Source organism: Schistocerca gregaria, chromosome 3 (genome assembly GCF_023897955.1).
Source record: "Schistocerca gregaria isolate iqSchGreg1 chromosome 3, iqSchGreg1.2, whole genome shotgun sequence".
Taxonomy (NCBI): Eukaryota; Metazoa; Arthropoda; class Insecta; order Orthoptera; family Acrididae; genus Schistocerca; species Schistocerca gregaria.
The window spans coordinates 285,942,603-285,964,825 of NC_064922.1; the positions used below are offsets into that span (position 1 = coordinate 285,942,603).

General features: G+C 41.2%; 1 protein-coding gene across 1 annotated transcript in view; it reads left to right on the forward strand.

Moving 5' to 3' along the window:
* LOC126355344 (cilia- and flagella-associated protein 61-like) overlaps positions 1–22,223 on the forward strand; it is a 223,683-nt gene that overhangs the window by 92,981 nt on the left and 108,479 nt on the right. The window contains exons 6-7 of the mRNA XM_050005638.1: positions 1,181–1,302; positions 10,361–10,512. Of these exons, the coding sequence (XP_049861595.1) occupies positions 1,181–1,302; positions 10,361–10,512 (274 nt within the window). The remainder of the gene's footprint in view (positions 1–1,180; positions 1,303–10,360; positions 10,513–22,223) is intronic.

The following is a 22,223-nucleotide window of genomic DNA, read 5'->3' on the forward strand; positions in this document are numbered from 1 at the left end:
GTGTAATTAATGATGGCTTAAAATAATATTTGGAAATATTAATTTTAACTTGCTGTTTCTCTTGCTTTTTAGTGCCTTTCAATTTTTTGTGAAATTTAGATTTGTTCCAAATAATAGTTATGTTTTATTTGTTATAATATATTGGTTTTTAAAAAATGGAAAAACGAGCTATATATATGATTTTTATTGTAATTTATGCAATAAAGTTTGTACTAGATTTTAAAAATGAACAATAATTAGAATTTGAAAAATAAGAAACTGAAATAGTTATTACATTTTTAAAACAAAGTTTTATACAAAATGTTATTTTTCTATAGGCAAAAATGTATTAAATTTTTATTCAGTTAAAAATTTCTAAGTAGGTGACTTTTTATTTAGGTTTATTAATTTAATTCCATTAAATTTTTTTATTTGGTTGAAGATGATGAGGGAAAAAATTTTCAGCAGTAGTACATGGCCGTTGCACAGCTCACCCCCTGCTCAGGCAGTGGCCCCCAATTATCATCTACTGTCTTATGGAAATACTGTAGAACTTGAATTTAGAATTTGCAGGCAATAACTCCCCATATTGCATGAATGAAACCACTGAAATAAAATAACTTGGTGAATGGTGATGAAATCAGTGAAAATGCAATGATATGAACTGATATAGGTGCAGACCGGTCAGATATGCTGGACCTGTGATGTGCTGAATGTATATTGCCTACTGAAAACCTGATCAAAATTACCTTGTTTTTGCATTCAGTCACTTTAATCTGTTGTCACTGTATTGCTTTCATACTGAAAAGCATAATCACCAATGGGACTTAATCAGTAACAGCATCAACCACTGCCATGTTGCTTGCCCAGTCTAATCATGGTCTGTACTTAGGTTATTATCCAATGCCAGATAGACAACATCACGTTTGCAAATTTCGAACACACTCTAAGTTCAAATGTGAATTCCGGTTTTGTAGCTGATTTTCACACTATATTTTTATGATGTTTTGCGTAATTTAGACGTCGAATCAAGTGTCATCATGTACAAATTACGCCAACAGTACAAAAAGCAAATTTTCTTTCATTAATATTACCTTCCAGAGGGCCCTCATCCTTTTGGTGATAAGCGTTTTTTCCAGGAGAAAATTGCCACATTTAATCATTTGCTTTAAATTTATTTCTTACTCTTTTTTGGTTTTAGGTACAAGAAATCTCCACAAGGTCCAGCAGAATACCCTGATAACGTTTTCGTCGTAAATACAGAAAAAGAAGCTGCACACTCGCTGAAGACTCTTCATCGTCTGATTGGCGACCAGAAAAAATGTAAGTGAGCCACAAAACATGCTGATAGCCATCATGGCATACACAGCATCATATCGCTTGTTCTTATCAAGCTGCTTAGTTACACATTCCACAAATGTATTTTATGATTTATCATAATGATGTAGCGAAAATCGTTTTCAAACATAGCTCCATGCTCACCATTTTGGATAACAATTAAAAATTTTTATCTTAATGACAGAAGAAAGCCTTTAACACATTTAGAGTACATAAGATACAAATTTCAACATAAGATGCTTCTGGCAAGAAGAAACTTTTCAGCGTACTTTGCAATTTAGCTTTAGTGCTTAAAAGATATTTTATATGATTACATAAGTGACCAAAGCATTAGTTGGCAAATTAGTCAACCCTTTCTTAAATAAAGTCAGTTTTAATTTAGAATCGATAATGTAATCTTTGTTGTGATGTTATAACTTGACAATTATAGGTCTCAGGTCGCAGATTGAGTTCTAACAATAGAAAATGAGGTGGCCACAATGGAGGATCCATTCCTCCATTTGTTAATACAGTCAATGCAACACTAGTGGTCAGCGCATCAACAAAAAGGCACCGATCGACAGTATATAAACTATTTTCATTTGCTTCATAAGTTTTTTTTTCATTTGCATCAATATGCAGCTTTGTGTGTAGTCACAGTGTGCGGATGTGTTTACTGAGTGATGCTGCAGTGGTATTCCCATTAACACAGGTGGAGTTAATGGCTGCATTGCAGTTTCCTCACTTCTAGATAGCATCTTCCGAAGTTCTTTGCATAATGCATCCCTTGCAGTCAGCACAAACACCTGTTATCCGCTTTCTTGATGGAGAAGGTGTGCATGCTTCATAAATTTAAGCGAGATGAGAGCGGTGTCTCGCATGGTGCACTGTATTCTGGTTGTGTTAGCCTCATGGTACGGGATGTGTAGCTAAGAGGACTCTCAAATTCCTTCAAAAATTGCAATGTGAGGTCCTGGAACATTCTCCTTACAGATCCAACATCTTTCCACGTGACTTGCATATATTTTCAGCCCCTTAATACAATATCTGAAGTGTCAGAGGTTCGCTTGTGACAAAGAAGTGCTAGCCAACATGGAAAATCGAATCCATCAGCAACCTATAAATGTCTACACTTTAGCCATCAGCTCCCTTTCTACACACTGAGATCAGTGTATCACTGTCAGCATCAATTATTTATAGTTCTTTTGTTCTAAATGAACTCCACTTACAATATTGTTATCAAAATATCTTCACCCCCCCCCCTCCATGAAACATAGACCTTGCCATTGGTGGGGAGTCTTGTGCACTTCAGTGATACAGATCACCATACCATAGGTGCAACTACAACAGACAGGTATCTGTTGAGAGGCCAGACAAACATGTGGTTCTTGGAGAGGGCAGCAGCCTTTCCAGTAGTTGCAAGGGCAATAGTCTGGATGATTGACTGTTCTCGCCTTGTAATATCAACCAAAATGGCCTTGCTGTGCTGGTATATGAGCAGCTGAAAGCAAGAGTAAAATACAGGCTTCATTTTTCCCAGGGACATGCAGCTCTACTGTATGGTTAAATGAGAATGGCGCCCTCTAGGGTAAAATATTTGGAGCTCCAGCTGGAACTACTCAGGAGGATGTCTTCATCAGGGGAAATAAGACTGGCATTCTAGGGATCGGAGTGTGGATTGTTAAATTTCTTAATTAGACAGGTAGGTTAGAAAATTTAAAAATGGAGATAGACAGGTTGAAGTTAAATATAGTGGGAATACGTGAAGTTTGTTGGCAAGAGGAACAGGACTTCTTGTCAGGTGAATAGAGCGTTATTAAAAAAGGCCAAATAAGTGTAATGCAGGAATGGGTTTAATAATAAATAAGAAAATAGGAATGCAGGTAAGCTACTGTCAACATTGTAGTGAATGCATTATTGCAGCCATGATATACATGAAGTCCACACCCACCACAGCAGTACAAGTTTATATGCCAACTAGCTCTGTAGATGATCAAGAGATTGATGACGAGATACAAGAAGTTATTCAGATAGTTAAGGGAGACGAAAACTTAATAGTCGTGGGGGACTGGAATTCCATCTTAGGAAACGGAGGAGAAGGAAAAGTAGTTGGTGAATATGGACTGGGGGGAAATGGTTGGAAGAGGAAGCCGCCTGGCAGAATTTTGCACAGAGCATAATTTATTCATCGCTAACATTTCGCTTAAGAATCATAAGAGAAGATTATATTCGTGGAAGAGACCTAGAGATGCTGGAAAGTTTCATATTGATTATATAATGGTTAGACAGAGATTTCGGAACCAGATTTTAAATTGTAAGACATTTGCAGTGCCTGATGTGGACTATGCCCACAATTTATTGGTTATGGACTGTATATTAAAAGTGAAGAAACTAGAAAAGGAAATGAGACATTGATAAACTGAAACAACCAGAAGTTGCAGAGAGCTTTAGAGGGAGTGCTAGGGAAGGACTGACTAGAACATGGGCAAGGAATAGAGTAGAAGAAGAATCGGTAGCTTTGAGAGATGAAATGGTAAAGGCAGCAGAGGATGAAGTACGTAAAAAGACGAACGCCAGTTGAAACCCTTGGGTAACAGAAGAGATAATGAATTTAACTGATGAAAGGAGAAAATATACAAATGCAGTAAATGAAGCAGGCGAAAGGAAATACATACTTCTGACAAAATGAGACTGTTAAGAAGTGCTATGCAGGAATGGCTAGAGAACACGTGCAAGGATTTAGAAGCATACATCGATAGGGGAAAGACAGATGCCGCTAAGCAGACATTTGGAGAAAAGAGAATCACCTGTATGAGTTTCAAAAGCTCAGATGGAAAACCAGTCCCAAGCAAATAAGGGAAAACAGAAAGGTTGAAGGAATATATAGAGAGTCTATATAAGGGAAGTGTGCTTGAGGACAATATTATGGAAGTGGAAGAATATGTGGAGGAATCTGAGATGGGAGATACAATACTGCGTGATTAATTTTACATAGCATTGAAGAACTTAAGTCGAAAAAAGGCCCAGTAGTAGAAAACATTCCATTAGAACTACTAATAGCCTTGCGAGAGCCAGCCATAACAAAACTACCATCTGGTGAGCAACATGTAACAGTTCCAAAGAAATCAGTTGCTAACAGATGAGAAATTTACTAACTGTCAGTTAGATAAGTCACAGTTGCAAAATACTAACACGAATTCTTTAAAGAGATTAACGGAATAACATAGAAACTGTTCAGATTCCGGAAAAATGTAGGCACCTACGATTTCTCATAGAACATAGATTTGGCAAAACTACTTTTATGGCATTTGTAGACGTATAGAAAGCTTTTGACAATGTTGACTGGAATACCCTCTTTCAAATTCTAAAGATGAGAGGGATAAAATACGTGGAACAACCTAACAAGAAGAAGGGATCAGTTTTGGAAGGTACATTCTGAGACATCAAGGAATTATCAATTTAGTGCAGGAGGGAAGGGGGGTGGAATCATAGGAGACCAAAAGATGAATACAGTGAGCAGACCCAGAAGAATGTAGATTGAAGTAATTATTCGGAGAAGAAGAGTCTTTCACAGTATAGAGTAGCATGGAGAGCTGCAGCAATCAAGTCTGAAAACCACAAAAACAACATCACCTGTTGTCTCCTTTTCATTTGGGCACACCTTATATTTTGGTGTCTTTAGCTGGAGGAGTAGAGCGTCCTCTCTAGTCTTCTCACGTCTGTGCCCAAAACCAGTGTATCCCAGCGCAATATTTCCAACCGTGGCCTAAACCCAAACAACCAGGGGAAAGGATTAAGGTAGAATTTGCGATCTCTTACGAAGAAGCGATGTGGCTGCTCATCAGTGATGCAGTCTCCATTTTTCCATATGTCGGTGGATACTCATGTCCAGCACATCAGCAACAGCCACAATTTGGGAATTGGCATCGATATTTTAATAGAGGAAACACCCCTCGGTATTGTTTCTGAAAATGGCCCTCAGTTTATAGCTTGTGCATTGCAGCTGCTCTGTCAACGCAATGGCATAGAGCCCCTGACCACTGCCCTCTTTCACTCAGCGACTAATTCCGAGGCGGAGTGACATTTAAGACACAAATACGAAAGGTTTTGCAGACCTCGTCATCTGTTACTCCTCCCTTGTCAAGAGAAGAAAACCAGTCTTAATTTCTGCATGGGTGCAGACCTCGTTCACAGTTAGACCTTCTGTACCCCAATAGAATAATCCCAGAGTTCCTGCCCTACTGCATCAGTACTGTTGCATGGGCACCTAAGGCTGTGGTCACAGTTGCCCAAAAAAAATGTCGACAGACGCCGTCACCAGAAGCCACCCAATAACATCGGCCGACAGCCTGATCACACTGCCTCCGATTTCCTTCAGGAATTCTTGGCTTGATCCACTAATTAGAATCTATTTTATTAATGAGCTTAGAATTTATTCTAACGTGGCGAGTACTGTATACTATTTCCTCAGTTACTGGAAAACCAGATAAGTTTTACGAATATATGAGATGAAGAGAGAAATGTTCTGTTACATTTTCCAGATGTTTCGTAATGACAGTGAAAAGGAAGATTACAAATACTCTGCACAATTTCAAATAAATTCGCCAAATCAGACAAGTCAGTTATAGAATTGTCGGCATGCTTGAGGAATCGTGATCTATTTTATTATAATAAATAAACAATTAACGTTCAATGACTGTCATTCAGCATATCTGTGAAAGACGATCATTTTTTAGAAAAAGACACTCTGAACACCTAAAGCGCTGAAAAGTGGAAACACATACACTACATTTGCAAACCAAAATATACAGGGTCGTCCATTGATAGTGACCGGTCCAAATTTCTCACGAAATAAGCATCAAACGAAAAAACTACAAAGAACTAAACTCGTCTAGCTTGAAGGGGGAAACCAGATGGTGCTATGGTTGGCCCGCTAGATGGCGCTGCCCTAGGTCAAACGGATATCAATTGACTTTTTTTTTTTAAGAAACAAATGGTATAAATGGCTCTGAGCACTATGGGACTTAACTTCTAAGGTCATCACCCCCCTAGATCTCAGGACTACTTAAACCTAACTAAACTAAGGACATCACACACATCCATGGTCGAGGCAGGATTCGAACCTGCGACCGTATCGGTCGCACGATTCCAGACTGTAATGCCTAGAACCACACAGCCACACCAGCCAGATGACTTTATTTCTCGGCTGGTCTTGATTGAGAGAATTCTGACAGCACAAAAGTACGTCACAGACAACTTGCATCCTCATGTGGTACCTTCCACGCCACAGTATCGTGGTGCCATTTTTAGCAGCCTGATGCTCATCCGTATATGGCACGATCGCTAGATCTGCCCCAGTAGAAAAGTGTGGGACCACCTCGAGTTTCAAGTCCATCCCAGTGCCAGTATCGAGGATATCAAGGACCAGTTACAACAATTGTAGCCCAGCTACAACAGTTGTACGCCGGCTTGCCACAGGAAAGGATAAGTGGCTTTGTGACACCCTTCCCAACCGAATCAGTGCATCAGGGGCTTCAACGTCATACTGATAAGAGGGCTCCTATTACCAAGTTCTTTATAAATTTGACTCGATTTCATACTCACTGAAATATCACATTTCTCAACCTATAAAATTTCATTTCTTTTCCTCCTCCAATGCTGGATGCTTAACTTTTTGTCAGGCAGTGTATCTTGTTTTAGTTCTAGAATAAGTCTTTGAAATAGCGAAAAATATGGATATAACACTAAGACCAAAGACAACCTTTACAAAGACTTCAGGGTGTTAACATTAGTGCAGAAAGGTGTCAGATATATAGAAAAACATGTATTCGACAAAAATTGCATGAACATGGGTAGTTTGGTGAAATTTAAGATTGAACAACTTCCTGTTGAGCAGCTCTTTATACTCCATAGAAGAGTCTCTTCACAGGTATACTTGACATTTTATTTCTTTAACCTGATCTGATTAGGGCCTCAGGCCCTTTCTTTCATTGGGCCAGGATTTCACAAATACAGTACAATTTTATGTCATAGTTACATAAGAAATAACAATTTTAGTATGATAAATAGTATTAAAATTATTTGGGTGTCGATAGAGATAATTTGAAAAAATAATACTGACTATGAACTGATAAAGATAACACTGGCAACACTTCTACTGTGGGTGCTGTTGCCACTAATAAATGAATAATAATAGTAATAATAATAATGACAATAATAACAATAATGGTATTGACAGATAAAAAACGAATTTATAGGAGTATAAAACTGAAGTTTTCTGATACAGTCAGTCCTGAGGAAAGGAAATTTAAGGGGTCTTTACTAGCTAAGAATACTGGGAAATGAGGAAGATCTGGTTGGAAAGAAGGATGTAGAGGGGTAACGAGTGCATACAGTGACAATGGTAGTCACTATTGCTGCTTCAGTAGACGTGTCATTAACTGTCTTCTGGATCTGAGCATGTTATTCAGTTCTCTAATATGTGGGAGGTTATTCCAAAATTCCTGCCCCTGACTGAGAAGGGCTTCGATGGGTGGCTGAACGATCGAGTGGGACAGAAAGGATTTTGCTTGGATGGGAACGGTTGTTTCTGCCATGTTGTTCAGACAAGAGCATTACGGTCTGGAGTTCCAGAACAACATCCTTTGCTGCCGTACTGCGGTCGCGAAATGGGGCCGAGGCTGTTTCCCAGATATGTTATTGCAATATGACGTTGTCCACTATGTCCGCAGCTTGGTGGTCTAGCGGTAGCGTTCTCGCTTCCCGCGCACGGGGTCTCGGGTTCGATTTACTCTGCCTCGTGATGACTGGGTGTTGTGTGTTCATTTAATCATCATTGACATGCAAGTTGCCGAAGTGGCGTCAACTAAAAAGGACTTGCAATACGGCGGCCGAACGTACCTGCATGGGGCCTCCCGGCCAACAATGCCATACGATCATTTCATTTCACGGACAAATCGTAGTTCCTTTTATTCTGAAGAAGGTTGGGTTATCCCAACTTACACGAAGGTAAATCCAGGTAAACATTGCAACTGAGGCTGTTGTTAATTTAAAATTAATATTTATACAGTTGCTGACAGGGCCGCGAAATGTTGAAAATATTACAAAAAATTTCTTCTAGACACATGCTCAAAAAACTAAAAGTGTGGCATTTTTTTGATACTATGATGTTAGTATGCACCAGGGGAAGAAAGTGCAAAGACCGCTGACGCTTGATGCTTTTTTAATCTTTACTTGGCTACCTCTTAATTATTTATCTATTTCTACAGATGATGAAAGCGACAGAATTAGCCTTATTTGTAACCATATTTTTTATGGAAAAGAGCTTTGAAATACATTTTAGAGATACGCACTATTTTCTTACCCCTGGAATGCGTCTTTCGGTCGACTCCATTTTTCCAAGCAGTGCCTCCGTAAAAGGGTTCTAGAAGTTGCCACGTCACGCCTCCATCTCACTCTTAAGTCATCTTTCTTTGTGCCTCGAACTACGAAAGGTTATGGCACGTCTCTTCAGTACTTACAGTGACTTAACTAATAAATGAGCTAAAAAAATGACTAGTACAGCGACACTGCATCCTCTGGAGTGAAAATTGAATACAACAGCCTTTTAATTTACAAATATGCACTGAAGATCCCGATTTATATCCTGGATTAGTATTTGGAATTCAATATAAAATGGAATCATTGTGGGTTTATCTATTACTCACATTTTGGTTACAGAGGAACGCACTAGGAACAGCATTGTATTCTATTTTTTTTTCAAAAATTTGTAACCATTTTTCAACTGAATTTGATCTTTTCATTGAACTGTGTCTAAAGAATCAGATTCTTAAATGTTTTGCTCTTATTCATTGTTTTCTATAAGCTCATTAATTGTCAGCTCCTGATTGTGTGTATCCAGCAGTTCTTGAGCGTCATCATCACAACCTCTAAATCTGTGTGGCAAGATGGACCACTTCTTCAATCACATTATCAATTTGATAGTGCTGATGGTGAAAAAAATACACACTGTTTTTTTCCAGACGGCATTTAAAGTTTTTTGTGAAACTTCATTTCAAGATTGCTCAATAATTCTCACGGCATCTAAACCACTGAAGTGCTTCCACAAGTCTTTAAGTGAGAATTCGTAGTTTTGTCTCAGATTTTCATATAGATGCGCGACCGATCGTCTCGTGCAGTAAGGTTTAAATGTTTTAATGACTACCTGGTCTTGCGGTTGAAGCATGCAACAACTTTCACACATGGGTGGAAATTAATTAGAGTAACAGGAAAATGACCTTGCATTGGCGAAACCAACCCTTATGTACTATATTTAAAGATTTCATCTCTGATCGCCTCCCCACATTCTTCTATTACGCTCTCAAAAATCAGCTTGAAAGCACATCATACTGATCAACAGGAAAATTTCTCATTCTTACTTGACTGTCACGCCATAATTTTAACATTGTTTCCATCTGAGCAAATAATACCATGACTTTTACGAACGATGCTTGTATTCAAAAACTGAGCATTTTCCGCAGCTTACAGAATTCTTTCTTTACCTTTTATAATTGTTCTGAGTGTTGGTTCTGCAAGATCAAACTTTTCTGCCAATTCACTAATTTTAATTTTTGAATCGAAGTCTTTGATAATATCAAGTTTACATTCCAAACACAATGATTTTCTTTTCTTGTTCGATCCAAACGAATCAGTCCTGCTTCGTTTGGATGACTTACTGAGAATGTTTCAATCAAGCTAGCTCCGTGGATAAATGATTTCGCACGAAACACTTCCGAACCTGTCGTTAAGTTCAACACTGCGTGAGTGGTATGGGGAATAGAGGAGCGCGGTGCACATACAGACGAATCGCGTTGACGCCTCATTTGCGTAAAACGGGGCAACATAAGTCGTGGTATTACTGTAGAGCAGTAAATGCTTTAAGGTAACACAGTACCTCAAAACTTCATGGACAAAGGAACTGCAAGATTGAGGCCTTTTGTTGTCTTCTACATTAGCAGAAGAACATTTGAAATAGAGGAAACTTACGTTTGGTTGGTAGCATTATTTGCTCGTTTTCTTTTTTCAGATAATGTTATTGTTTTTGGACACTCCATCAATTCTTTCTGCTGTATGACTGCACTCTTGGAGTACGGGATTCCGGGACCTTGCATAACTTTTATCGAATCCTTTCCAGACCACATGACGGGTTCTACAAACACAATATTCAACAATCCAGAGGTAAGTATTTTTATTTTTACTGGTATTACATAGATTTGTCTGAAAAGCTTTGTACGGGAGTGTAAAAACATGTTAAAATGCTGTAGTATTTTACGAATGACTGTACAAAGTCTAGTTGTTATGAAAGGCTAGTTAGCATCGAATTTCGGAATTAAAAGCAAATTACTACTTCATGTACTTGCAATATTTTTTATTTGACTGCCTCACAGGCTAAATGCCTCATTATGGATCCAATGATCTCAGCTTTGATTATAGGTCGGTCTTACTATTTTTAACTGTCACTAATCACTTGTTGCACCCTTCACAATTTTTGTTAATGTGAAAAATTTCAAGGTGCGCCGCAGTTCGGAGTCCACGTTGAACTATAGCTCTCTCATAAATGGTTGGGTAAGTCAGTCTAAGCGTCAGAGGAAAGCAAAGACATACCGGGTGGTTATAATTAGAAGTTCAGCTACTCGTGGGAGTCCAGTGTGAATGTAATTATCGTATGGTAGCGAAACTAGGTAGATATGCTACTGCATTAATGCCGAACTGATTTACGCTAGAACAAAATTAGTACCAGTTTTGGCCACCAGCTGCAAATCTGGAGTTGTGAATGCAAGAAAGACATACAGAAATGTTTCCATATATGATGAAATAGGAACATGATGTGGGCAGAAATGGTTAAAAAATGAGAAATACATAATGTTGAGCTTATCATAAACTACCGCTTACACAGTTTGCTCAACATGAGCACCACAGACGTCGACGATGTGATCAACAATTGCTCGAAACAGTTCCGATGGAGTTTGAGCAACTTGTTCCTATATATTGGCCTTCAAGTCAGGTAATGACCGAATGTGTCCCCAGTAAATGTGTTCTTTTAGATATCCGCAGCGTCAAAAGACATATGGATTCAGATCATACGATCTTGCAAGTCGTGCATGTGGAAAACCTCTGGCAGTAACATGTCTGTGGAAGGTTGAATTAAGAAGGTTTTTCACTGGGTGAGCGACATGAGGTGTTGACCCATCTTCCATGAATACAGTGGTTTCCGGAGAGTTGCGCTTTTCCAAAGCAGGAAGCTGTACTAGGCGGTCTCGATAATGTACAGATGTTACAATACACCTCACAGGCTCTTGGGTATACTCTATTCAAGGAAGAATGAGCCAAGAATGGAAGTACGTGTGTAACCACACAGTGGATGGGCAATTGTCGTGACCCCAAACCAGCTCTAGCACTACCTGTGGCACATGCTGCATGGTCAGTTACAGCAACAGCAGCCTCGTCATAACTTCCACTGGGATATGGCGACCTCCTCTTACAGGTGCCACGACAACCTTACATTTATTTTTAATTTCCGTATAATCCTCTTTAAGTGGACATTGTAAGTCCTATGCCACCAATGTTAGAGGATCGAATTTTGTGACCCATTATCGTGGAAACTTTTTAAGACACCAGCTTACAATTTTCCATAATTATTGAATGCACCTTTCTAGATACATTGAACTAGAATTATTATTAAAATTGTATTGTTGGGGATGTTATCTTTTTTTTCAAACGCTCAATTTTTTGACAGAGTTTTGTAAATAAACGAACATAAACATAAAACAACAGGAGATATTTTAATTATTCTAATTCCATATGTGTTGAATCTCACACTTGGCATGCTGTGAAAATTTCATGTCTCTACCAACAGTACATTTTTAGAAAACTTGTCATTTATTGCAAAAAATCTAGTCCAGAGATATTGATGTTTAAAACATTTTTTATTACTAATTCTTATACAGACTTACATTTCTGCGTCTTTTGTGCACTAGAATTGCCCTGCCCCATAGTCTGTGTCTTCTTCAGTGTCACAACAGCCCATCCTTGCCCCATCCTTTTCTTTCTTGCTTCTTTTGTCATTTGCTGAGCAGCTAACTCTGTTTCACATTCGCGAAGCTCATCCAGTTCCCACAATCCTTTAGCTGTTTCTGTCCAAATCTTACCTCTAACTTTTCCAGAACCTTAAGTCTTTCATATTTCCCACTATTAAAAGTTATTACAGCATCAGACACTGATAACTTTAGAGTCATAAGGCCAACAAATACATTTTAGGCACACGGCACCACACAACATTATTGAAGGACTCATTCACATTCTGGGTCTTCCCATGTAAACACTTCTTTAGTAGCTCAGGATTTGCCAAATCTCTGTAGATAGGTTTGATAGCCTCCATTACTGCCAAAGGAAGAGAATGTTTATGTGTAAATTCATGCAGAGTGCCAGAAAATTCAGCTTGCCTATATTTACACCAAGTGTTTGGTGGAGCTGGACACAAAGCATGACATGGCTTTTTATCAGTTTATATTCGATGAAAGAAAGTGCTCCACACAGCTGTTTTCATCTTCTCTAAATTGTCACAGTTATCTCTAATGGCTTTCCCATAATATTCCTGTAATTCATCAATTACTTTGTCCATTAGTCTTCCATCACATTTTATTGTCATGCCATCAGGCAGTTTTGTGTTTCCCAGCTTGATTTTTAGGTTACGCAAACGTGTTCCCATACTTTTCTTGAGATGTCCTACACACTCAACTTTTTTTTTTACAGAAACATCACATGGCTTAATGTTTCGTACTGCAATGAAAGCCTTGCTGTCTCCATCACCTAAGTAATTCACATATCTGACACCTTCTGCGAATGCTGGGAAATGTTAACTAATCCTTTTACCTCCATTGCTCTACTTGTGCTATCATAATTTTTATACACCGGTGCTTATGAAGTAATCTGTTCTTCTGGTTCACTGTAAAACCTTGGCAGTACTTAATGAGAACTTCAAAATCCAAAACCTTTCCAGTGTCAGTACTTATTGCAGATGTAAAACCAGTTTCAGAACTAAACCCACGCTTTTGCCAGGATCCATCCACAGCAATGCTGATGTCTGTGTCACCCTCATTCTGTTCAACAGCTTCTGATGTAGCAACAACCATTGAATCTTCAGCCACAGAATTTACAGAGTCCCCAATTGCTGTTACATATTTCGTATACCGAGAAGTTGGCAAATTCTACACAGTGCAGAGAACATTACCAGCCCTTGCACCTTTACCATTGCATCTAAGGCCATAGAACAGTCTCACATTAGTTTCATACAATTCATTACCTGAACACTTTGATGAAGTATGAAATGCTTTTCGTTTTTGCACTTTTTACATTTGATAATTAATTTAGGCACAACACCTATTCTAGCTCCAATACCTTCATGAAGTTTAACTTCACAACCACAAAGACAGCAAGCGACAGTTTCAGAAAGAACTTGTGCAAGGCTTTACAGATCAGTAATGACTTTGTCCATAATATCATTACTTTCACACCTGTCACCCGTTTCTAAAGTTACTTTCCTTTTGAAGCACTAGGGGGCGTGGTCATTTCAGAAACACTACCGTGGTTTCCTTCACTGCTAGCACACGTGTTTTCAGGTACTTCAGAAGAAAATGCAGTTCTCAAATATCTGTTACCCGCAAATTTGCGTTTCTTGAACTTACTTTTATGCTGAGTCATTTTATTTACTCATAGAAAGCAATAGAAGTTATCTTACTACAACAATAGCCGATAATCAAATTACTTTCAACCAAGGTTACTAAATAATAATGTTGGGCAGTAAGCGCTCTGCTCTGCTCTGCCATTGGCTGGCCTATTGACGCCAGCGTCTAAGCAAGCGCTCACAAGCAGACGACACGACATGCGCGTTTACGTCAAGTTTTTGGCGGAAGATTTTCTTTATACCAGAATTGAGATGTCTAAACTGCTTTTCTGCTGCTAAAATATTATAGTTAAAACTGATGATTTATATTCTTTCGCAGATTATGCCTTACACATCGGTAAAATATCAGATCACAACGACACTGACATATACTTGAAATTCGAAACCTCGGCTCAAATAAATCAGAAACTATTCATTTAATCGCATTGAAATGAATTTATTTAAGAGCTCGAAGTTGCACACACTTGTTTGTAAGAACAGCATTCCTTCTTTCTAATGCCACTATAGTATTCACAAAGTAACTTTATCTGTGTCTGAAAAAAAACTGTCATCTGTACATGTGCTCTTATTATGATGTTGGTGACAGCTCTTCCAGAGTTTCCAGAGATCTCTTATGTAGTTTGCGTTTCTTATACCGTTTCGTTCCGTCTTCTGTTGCGGGTGACACATTGACAGTCGCACTACTGCCCGGCAAATTGCACGAAGGGACTGCAAATTAAGCAATTTAGACTGTAAATCCCTTAAGTAATCTGTTTCCGCGAAATGTCGAGAGCATATTCGTGCATGCGCAACATATACACTGTCTTTCCTACAACATTTCGAAAACCATAGTTTATGTAATGTTTCATTACGTGGCAAACTGTGATACATTACGCCAGTTCCCTTTGTGCTCCAGTTGTAGGAAAAACAGCCCGTAACAGCACAGCTTGGCATTGTAAAAATTAATTTTCCCACTCACTTGTAGTTTCTCCAACAAGAATTTCACGGGACGAACCATAAACTATAGAGCTGGCGAACACAACGTTGATCCCGCTGTCCACTATCACTAACTATTTCAGTTCCGAACCAAATATCAATTACATCAAAAACCGTAACACTCCCGAATGTTTCCACTGTTGACTGAGTACCTCAGAAGAAAGAACTCAATCAAAAATACTCCTTCAAACACAACACAACACAACAACAACAATCACACACAATTCGAACTGTGTACTGTTTGGCACAACTGAGAAACACGTTGCTTTCTGCGCATTGCTTTCTGCGCCACCCCCTCCCCCCCCCCCCCCCAAGCTTTCAATGACAACTAATATCAGAAACAAAGGACAGATTTGTTTTACTCGTAATGCCAACTTCTGAGACATATCAGTAGGCACAAAGCAAAGCAATTCACAGGCTTCTAGACTGTTTAGTTCCCAAGATATGGCTTCTCAACTGTGGCAGTAATCCATAGCCATGAAATTTGACAGTCACACGTCAACATTCAAAATATTATTTGAACGTCTCACAAGTGTCTGATTTTAATGTATTATACACAAAAATGTTCAGGAAAGTTCAAAGTATATTATGGAGTGATAATGATGAAGACGACGAAGTCCCACACTCCGTGACAGAGCGTAGGGGAAGTAGAAAATGAAAATGTCAAATTTCAACAAATTAACCTCTCAATGATGTCAGACCTCTCCTCAGCCATTTCAGTCGACGCTACTGTCTCAGTGCAGCACTGTAATTGCCATCCTCCTCAACAGCGCAGCGGTAGCGTTACTACCTATCTCGCGGGGGTCCCGGGTTCGATTCCCAACAGGGGACTGGGTGTTGTGTGCCCTTCATCATCTTTTCCACCATCATTGACACGCAAGTGGCGTCAACTAAAAAGATTTGCAATATGGCGGCCGAACCCCAAAGGGGATATCCTGGCCAATAAATGCCATACGATCATTTCATTTACTGTAATTGCCACCGTCGCATAATACAGTTTCAGTGACAGCGCACAGTCTCTCTTCGCAATAGCCATATTGTTCACTCACGTTATGGTTTGTCAAATGACAGCGTGGATGACGTACAAAGAGTGTACCGGACCAGATTTGCACCTGATGGCCACAATTGAACTAATATTCTTCCCAGTGTTAAATGGTTCCGCATTAGAATAATCATACGACTATAGCAGCCCACACTGGACTTTCGTGAATAGTTGTACTTCAATTATAACCACCCGGTACCACCTCCAATAGGACCATGCCTAGTAAAGCACCGTGGTGTTGATGCCAATCTTCAGTTGGTGATAGCTTTACCATTTTTAACCGCTTGAATAACATATAACAATTTCAGGATTAATCTTTCCCTCTTCAGGACAATGTGGGCGGTTTTCAAAGCTCTTGCAGAATGTAACTATGACAACAGAGTTTTATGGGTAGGCATTTTTTATTAAATTGTCAACGGAGTTTCTGCAATGTCAAATATTTCACTCTCGAACTTTCAACGACTTCTTTCGTCGTGATCGTCGGGAGCTTTCAGTAGGCTTACTTTAGTTGGCCAGACTGTGTCACTGAGGCGTCACGAAGTCACGGAACTTCCATATACTACCACAGATTACGTCGATTGGTAGCGATGTTGATTTCGTTATATAGTACATGACTCAACTGATTTCTCTGTTGCCTTTCAGCATAAAGCGCCTGTTTCCATGCATCACTAAGGGTGTAGCCACTGTTTCGGTAAAATCTGTTGGTACACATCCTGATCGCCACAGCTTTTTTGACAGCTTCTTTGGTGACACACTCTCAGTAGATAGACGCAAAGGGACGAAAGTAACTTTCGCATGATGTGTCGCTGCCAAGTAACGTAGCTCGATGAAACGTGGACAATACAAAGAAAGAACTGCTAGAATATAGTTTAGTACGTAACTCAAAAACATACGCAGCGAGACTACAGAAATGTTAATTTCATTCAAAGACAATAATTAGACTGACGTCGCATCGATTCATGATAGTTCCCTGCAGATTACAAAAGGCACGACATGGATCTTAATTGGATGTGTGATCACTGCTACCAAGTTCACACCACAAGAACTCCTTAGTAACCTTGTGGATAGCATGAGAAAGCGTAGCAGAGCATACATTGCCCTCCGTGATGATCACACAACCTATTAAGAACCATGTTCCGCCTTTCGTAACGTCCAGGGGACCCTCATGAATAGCGGTGACTTCAATGTAATTATTGTCTTTGAATAAAAGGGTCATTTCTGTAGTCTCACTGCGTATTTCTGTCAGTTACCTTGTGTGCAATACTGTAGCAGTTCATTCTACGTGTGGCCCAAATTTAATGGAGCTGTGTTACTTGGCAATGACACATCACGGGAATGTGCCTTTTGCACTTTGGTTTTGCGCACCAGTTAATTTAGTTTTAGCAAACATTATCGTATGTTTGTTCATGAGGCTGTGTTCGGCAACAGCAGATTTGACGAAATCGCAATATTTAATGTGGCGTCGGTGAACTGCGCAGTATTCTGAAAACAGTCGTATTAATTAACTAATGTAACTGCTATCACGTTTACAAGTTTTTTTATGAACTCTAGGAACACCGAGACGAAGGCTGTCTTTTAGCGGGTGCAGCATCTCTTTCATTTTCTTGGGTGTTACTGAAAGTTATAAAACACCTTGTGGACGTGGACAAGGTAACAATTACATTGGTGAATACGACAGTAGAATACTGCACAGAGCACTACGGCCACGTTAAGTAACGTGATTTCGACAAATCTGCAGTTGCTGAACGCAGCCTCAAGCACAAAATACGAATATATTTGATAACTGAAGTACGTAATGGGCTACTGAAGTCTTCTAACGATCACGAAGAAGGAAGTCGTCCAAAACTCGAGACTGACAAATCTGACCCGGAAAGAACTCCTCGACGCATTTATTCAAGAATGAAACTGCTGGAATGAAACTCGAAGCCAGAGGAATGAATTTAGCGCGCCTTGCAATTACTGACTGTGCTCTGTCGTTAAAACTCACGGTCCGCCCCCACTGCAGAAAGTCTTCCAAAACGTGTCTCCAATTATTTAATTTTAAAATTGTTAGGCATAGGCAAAAATTATGTAGACACAAGAGTTAAAATATCGCACTATGAGCTCTTGCTAAATGTGCGTCTTATACTACACTGACCTACAAAATTAGTGGATCGCTTTTCTGAAACGCCGTAATTGCCTCCTATTGCGACGCGTAAGTTCGAAATTTCGCGCAAAGGTGCGTACAACTTTCCTTTGTAATGGTGCAAAAGTGTGGCGCCCAGCGCAATCCCCCTCGCGTTGGCGACTCTTCAAACGGCAAGGTGTCAAGACATTACGAAAAAAAGGCCACAGCTGAGAAGCTGATGAGAGGTGTAAGGTGGTTTCATGGCACTAAATTTCACCACAATACAACCCATCGCCACCGTGGATCGTGTCACACGATGGAAACGTCGTCGTACCCCTTCTGACCCACATTTCACCCCTTCTCTGTTATGGACGTCAGCTTTGAAATCAAACGGTTTTCTAATGAGTGGCCAAGTAATGCATTCCAGACACAGCCCCGCCTCGGGGGCGCCAGTGATACCACCCTTTCCCTGGGATGTTGTTTCGCACACATGTCGCGGTCGAAAACGAGAGTTCGCAATGTGGTGAGCACAGGAATGTGTTGTTGACACTGCTGACACCATCTGACGTGGACATTGTGGGGCTGCATCACCACTGCACGTAATCGCAGCTCTTTGGCAGGCAATGTGACCGCTATTTTCACTTTCGTGTGCAGGCTGGAACCACTAGGAACTGTTCAAAATAAATTCCACAATTCTGAACGTGATCCGCAGCAGCAAAGGGTACTTAACGCTTTTTCAGCCTCCTGTTGTCCACTCTCCTGTGGAATTTTAGAACATGTTTTTTGCTCGCGTATCATGTCGTTTCTGGAAACCCAGAATCTACTCTGTAGGAATCAACATGGATTCCGGAAACAGCGATCGTCTGAGACCCAACTCGCTTTGTTTATTCATGAGACCCAGAAAATATTAGATACAGGCTCCCAGGTAGATGCTATTTTCCTTTACTTCCGGAAGGCGTTCGATAAAGTTCCGCATTGTCGCTTGATAAAGAAAGTAAGTGCCTACGGAATATCAGACCAGATGTGTGGCTGGATTGAAGAGTTTTTAGCAAACAGAACACAGCATGTTGTTATCAATGGAGAGACGTCTACAGACGTTAAAGTAACCTCTGGTGTGCCTCAGGGGAGTGTTATGGGACCATTGCTTTTCACAATATATATAAATGACGTAGAAGACAGTGTCGGAAGTTCCACGCGGCTTTTCGCGGATGATGCTGTAGTATACAGAGAAGTTGCGACATTACAAAATTGTGGCGAAATGCTAGAAGATCTGCAGCGGATAGGCACTTGGTGCAGGGAGTGGCAACTGACCCTTAACATAGACAAATGTAGTGTATTGCAAACACATAGAAAGAAGGATCCTTTATTGTATGATTATATGATAGCGGAACAAACACTGCTAGCAGTTACTTCTGTAAAATGTCTGAGAGTATGCGTGCGGAACGATTTGAGGTGGAATGATCGTATAAAATTAATTGATGGTAAGGCGGGTACCAGGTTGAGATTCATTGGGAGAGTCCTTAGAGAATGTAGTCCATCAACAAAGGAGGTGGCTTACAAAATACTCGTTCGACCTATACTTGAGTATTGCTCATCAGTGTGGGATCCGTACCAGATCGGTTTCGAGAGGATGCCTTTCTGGATGAGATATCGAATATATTGCTTCCCCCTACTTATACCACCCGAGGAGATCACGAATGGAAAATTAGAGAGATTCGAGCACGCACGGAGGCTTTTCGGCAGTCGTTCTTCCCGCGAACCATACGCTACTGGAACAGGAAAAGGAGGTAATGACAGTGGCTGGGTGGCTTGCGGAGTATAAATGTAGATGTAGAGTGCAACATTAACATGTGCGTCAATAAAACGGTAATGGGTTCTTCTAAGACCCTCAGTTCGGTAACATCGTCAGTGCAACCCACGGACCTTTGTTCAGCACGCTAAAATTTAGATATGTAATCAGCGTGGCCGCTGCCATAGCGCCTGACGTTTAGGCAACGCTTTCGACATGGCCTGGCTGTATTTTGCCCACCTTCAGGCGCTAGAGCAACCGCTAGGATGTTTAGGTGTCGAAGTTTCTGACAGGTACATTTTTATAGTGCTTGCCAAAGGTGCGTGGGTGAAACCGAGGGTGTTGCTGAACTGTGGAGGGAAGGGGATCAGAGGTCTTAGTGAAGCCCTTTGCTGTTGCATATACACACGTTAATGTTGCGCTCCTGCATGATCACACAGGGGAGTACGGAAAATACACTCCTGGAAATGGAAAAAAGAACACATTGACACTGTTGTGTCAGACCCACCATACTTGCTCCGGACACTGAGAGAGGGCTGTACAAGCAATGATCACACGCACGGCACAGCGGGCACACCAGGAACCGCGGTGTTGGCCGTTGAATGGCGCTAGCTGCGCAGCATTTGTGCACCGCCGCCGTCAGTGTCAGCCAGTTTGCCGTGGCATACGGAGCTCCATCGCAGTCTTTAACACTGGTAGCATGCCGCGACAGCGTGGACGTGAACCGTATGTGCAGTTGACGGACTTTGAGCGAGGGCGTATAGTGGGCATGCGGGAGGCCGGGTGGACGTACCGCCGAATTGCTCAACACGTGGGGCGTGAGGTCTCCACAGTACATCGATGTTGTCGCCAGTGGTCGGCGGAAGGTGCACGTGCCCGTCGACTTGGGACCGGACCGCAGCGACGCACGGATGCACGCCAAGACCGTAGGATCCTACGCAGTGCCGTAGGGGACCGCACCACCACTTCCCAGCAAATTAGGGACACTGTTGTTCCCGGGGTATCGGCGAGGACCATTCGCAACCGTCTCCATGAAGCTGGGCTACGGTCCCGCACACCGTTAGGCCGTCTTCCGATCACGCCCCAACATCGTGCAGCCCGCCTCCAGTGGTGTCGCGACAGGCGTGAATGGAGGGACGAATGGAGACGTGTCGTCTTCAGCGATGAGAGTCGCTTCTGCCTTGATGCCAATGATGGTCGTATGCGTGTTTGGCGCCGTGCAGGTGAGCGCCACAATCAGGACTGCATACGACCTAGGCACACAGGGCCAACACCCGGCATCATGGTGTGGGGAGCGATCTCCTACACTGGCCGTACACCTCTGATGATCGTCGAGGGGACACTGAATAGCGCACGGTACATCCAAACCGTCATCGAACCCATCGTTCTACCTTTCCTAGACCGGCAAGGAACTTGCTGTTCCAACAGGACAATGCACGTCCGCATGTATCCCGTGCCACCCAACGTGCTCTAGAAAGTGTAAGTCAACTACCCTGGCCAGCAAGATCTCCGGATCTGTCCCTCATTGAGCATGTTTGGGACTGGATGAAGCGTCGTCTCACGCGGTCTGCACGTCCAGCACGAACGCTGGTCCAACTGAGGCGCCAGGTGGAAATGGCATGGCAAGCCATTCCACAGGACTACATCCAGCATCTCTACGATCGTCTCCATGGGAGAATAGCAGCCTGCATTGCTGCGAAATGTGGATATACACTGTACTAGTGCCGACATTGTGCATGCTCTGTTGCCTGTGTCTATGTGCCTGTGGTTCTGTCAGTGTGATCATGTGATGTATCTGACCCCAGGAATGTGTCAATAAAGTTTCCCCTTCCTGGGACAATGAATTCACGGTGTTCTTATTTCAATTTCCAGGAGTGTAGAAGGTTTGAAAAACCATGGGTACCCTTTGATGCTTCTGATCATGCTCATATTTCGTCAAATGGTTTTGAACGGCCCCAAGTGGTTCGAGCCCGTACATGAGGCCAAAAATTGAAGTCGCACTGTAATTCAAATGTGTACGATCTCATTCAGTGGGGATGCAGCCCCACAATGTCCACAATGTAGGATTGAAACGTCCGAGGGTTTCAGCAGTGTCATAGGTTGTCATCAACATCTTCCTATTCCTCATCGCGCTGTGAACTGACGTTTTCGACCGCGAAATGTGCGGGAATCATTGCCCCAAGGAAAGGGGTGGTTTCATTGTGTAACGCCAGAAATGCATATCCTCCTATTTCCATCTGTTGTGCTATAATTTTAAACTATGCTATCGAACGATTACATCGATACGTCGTGT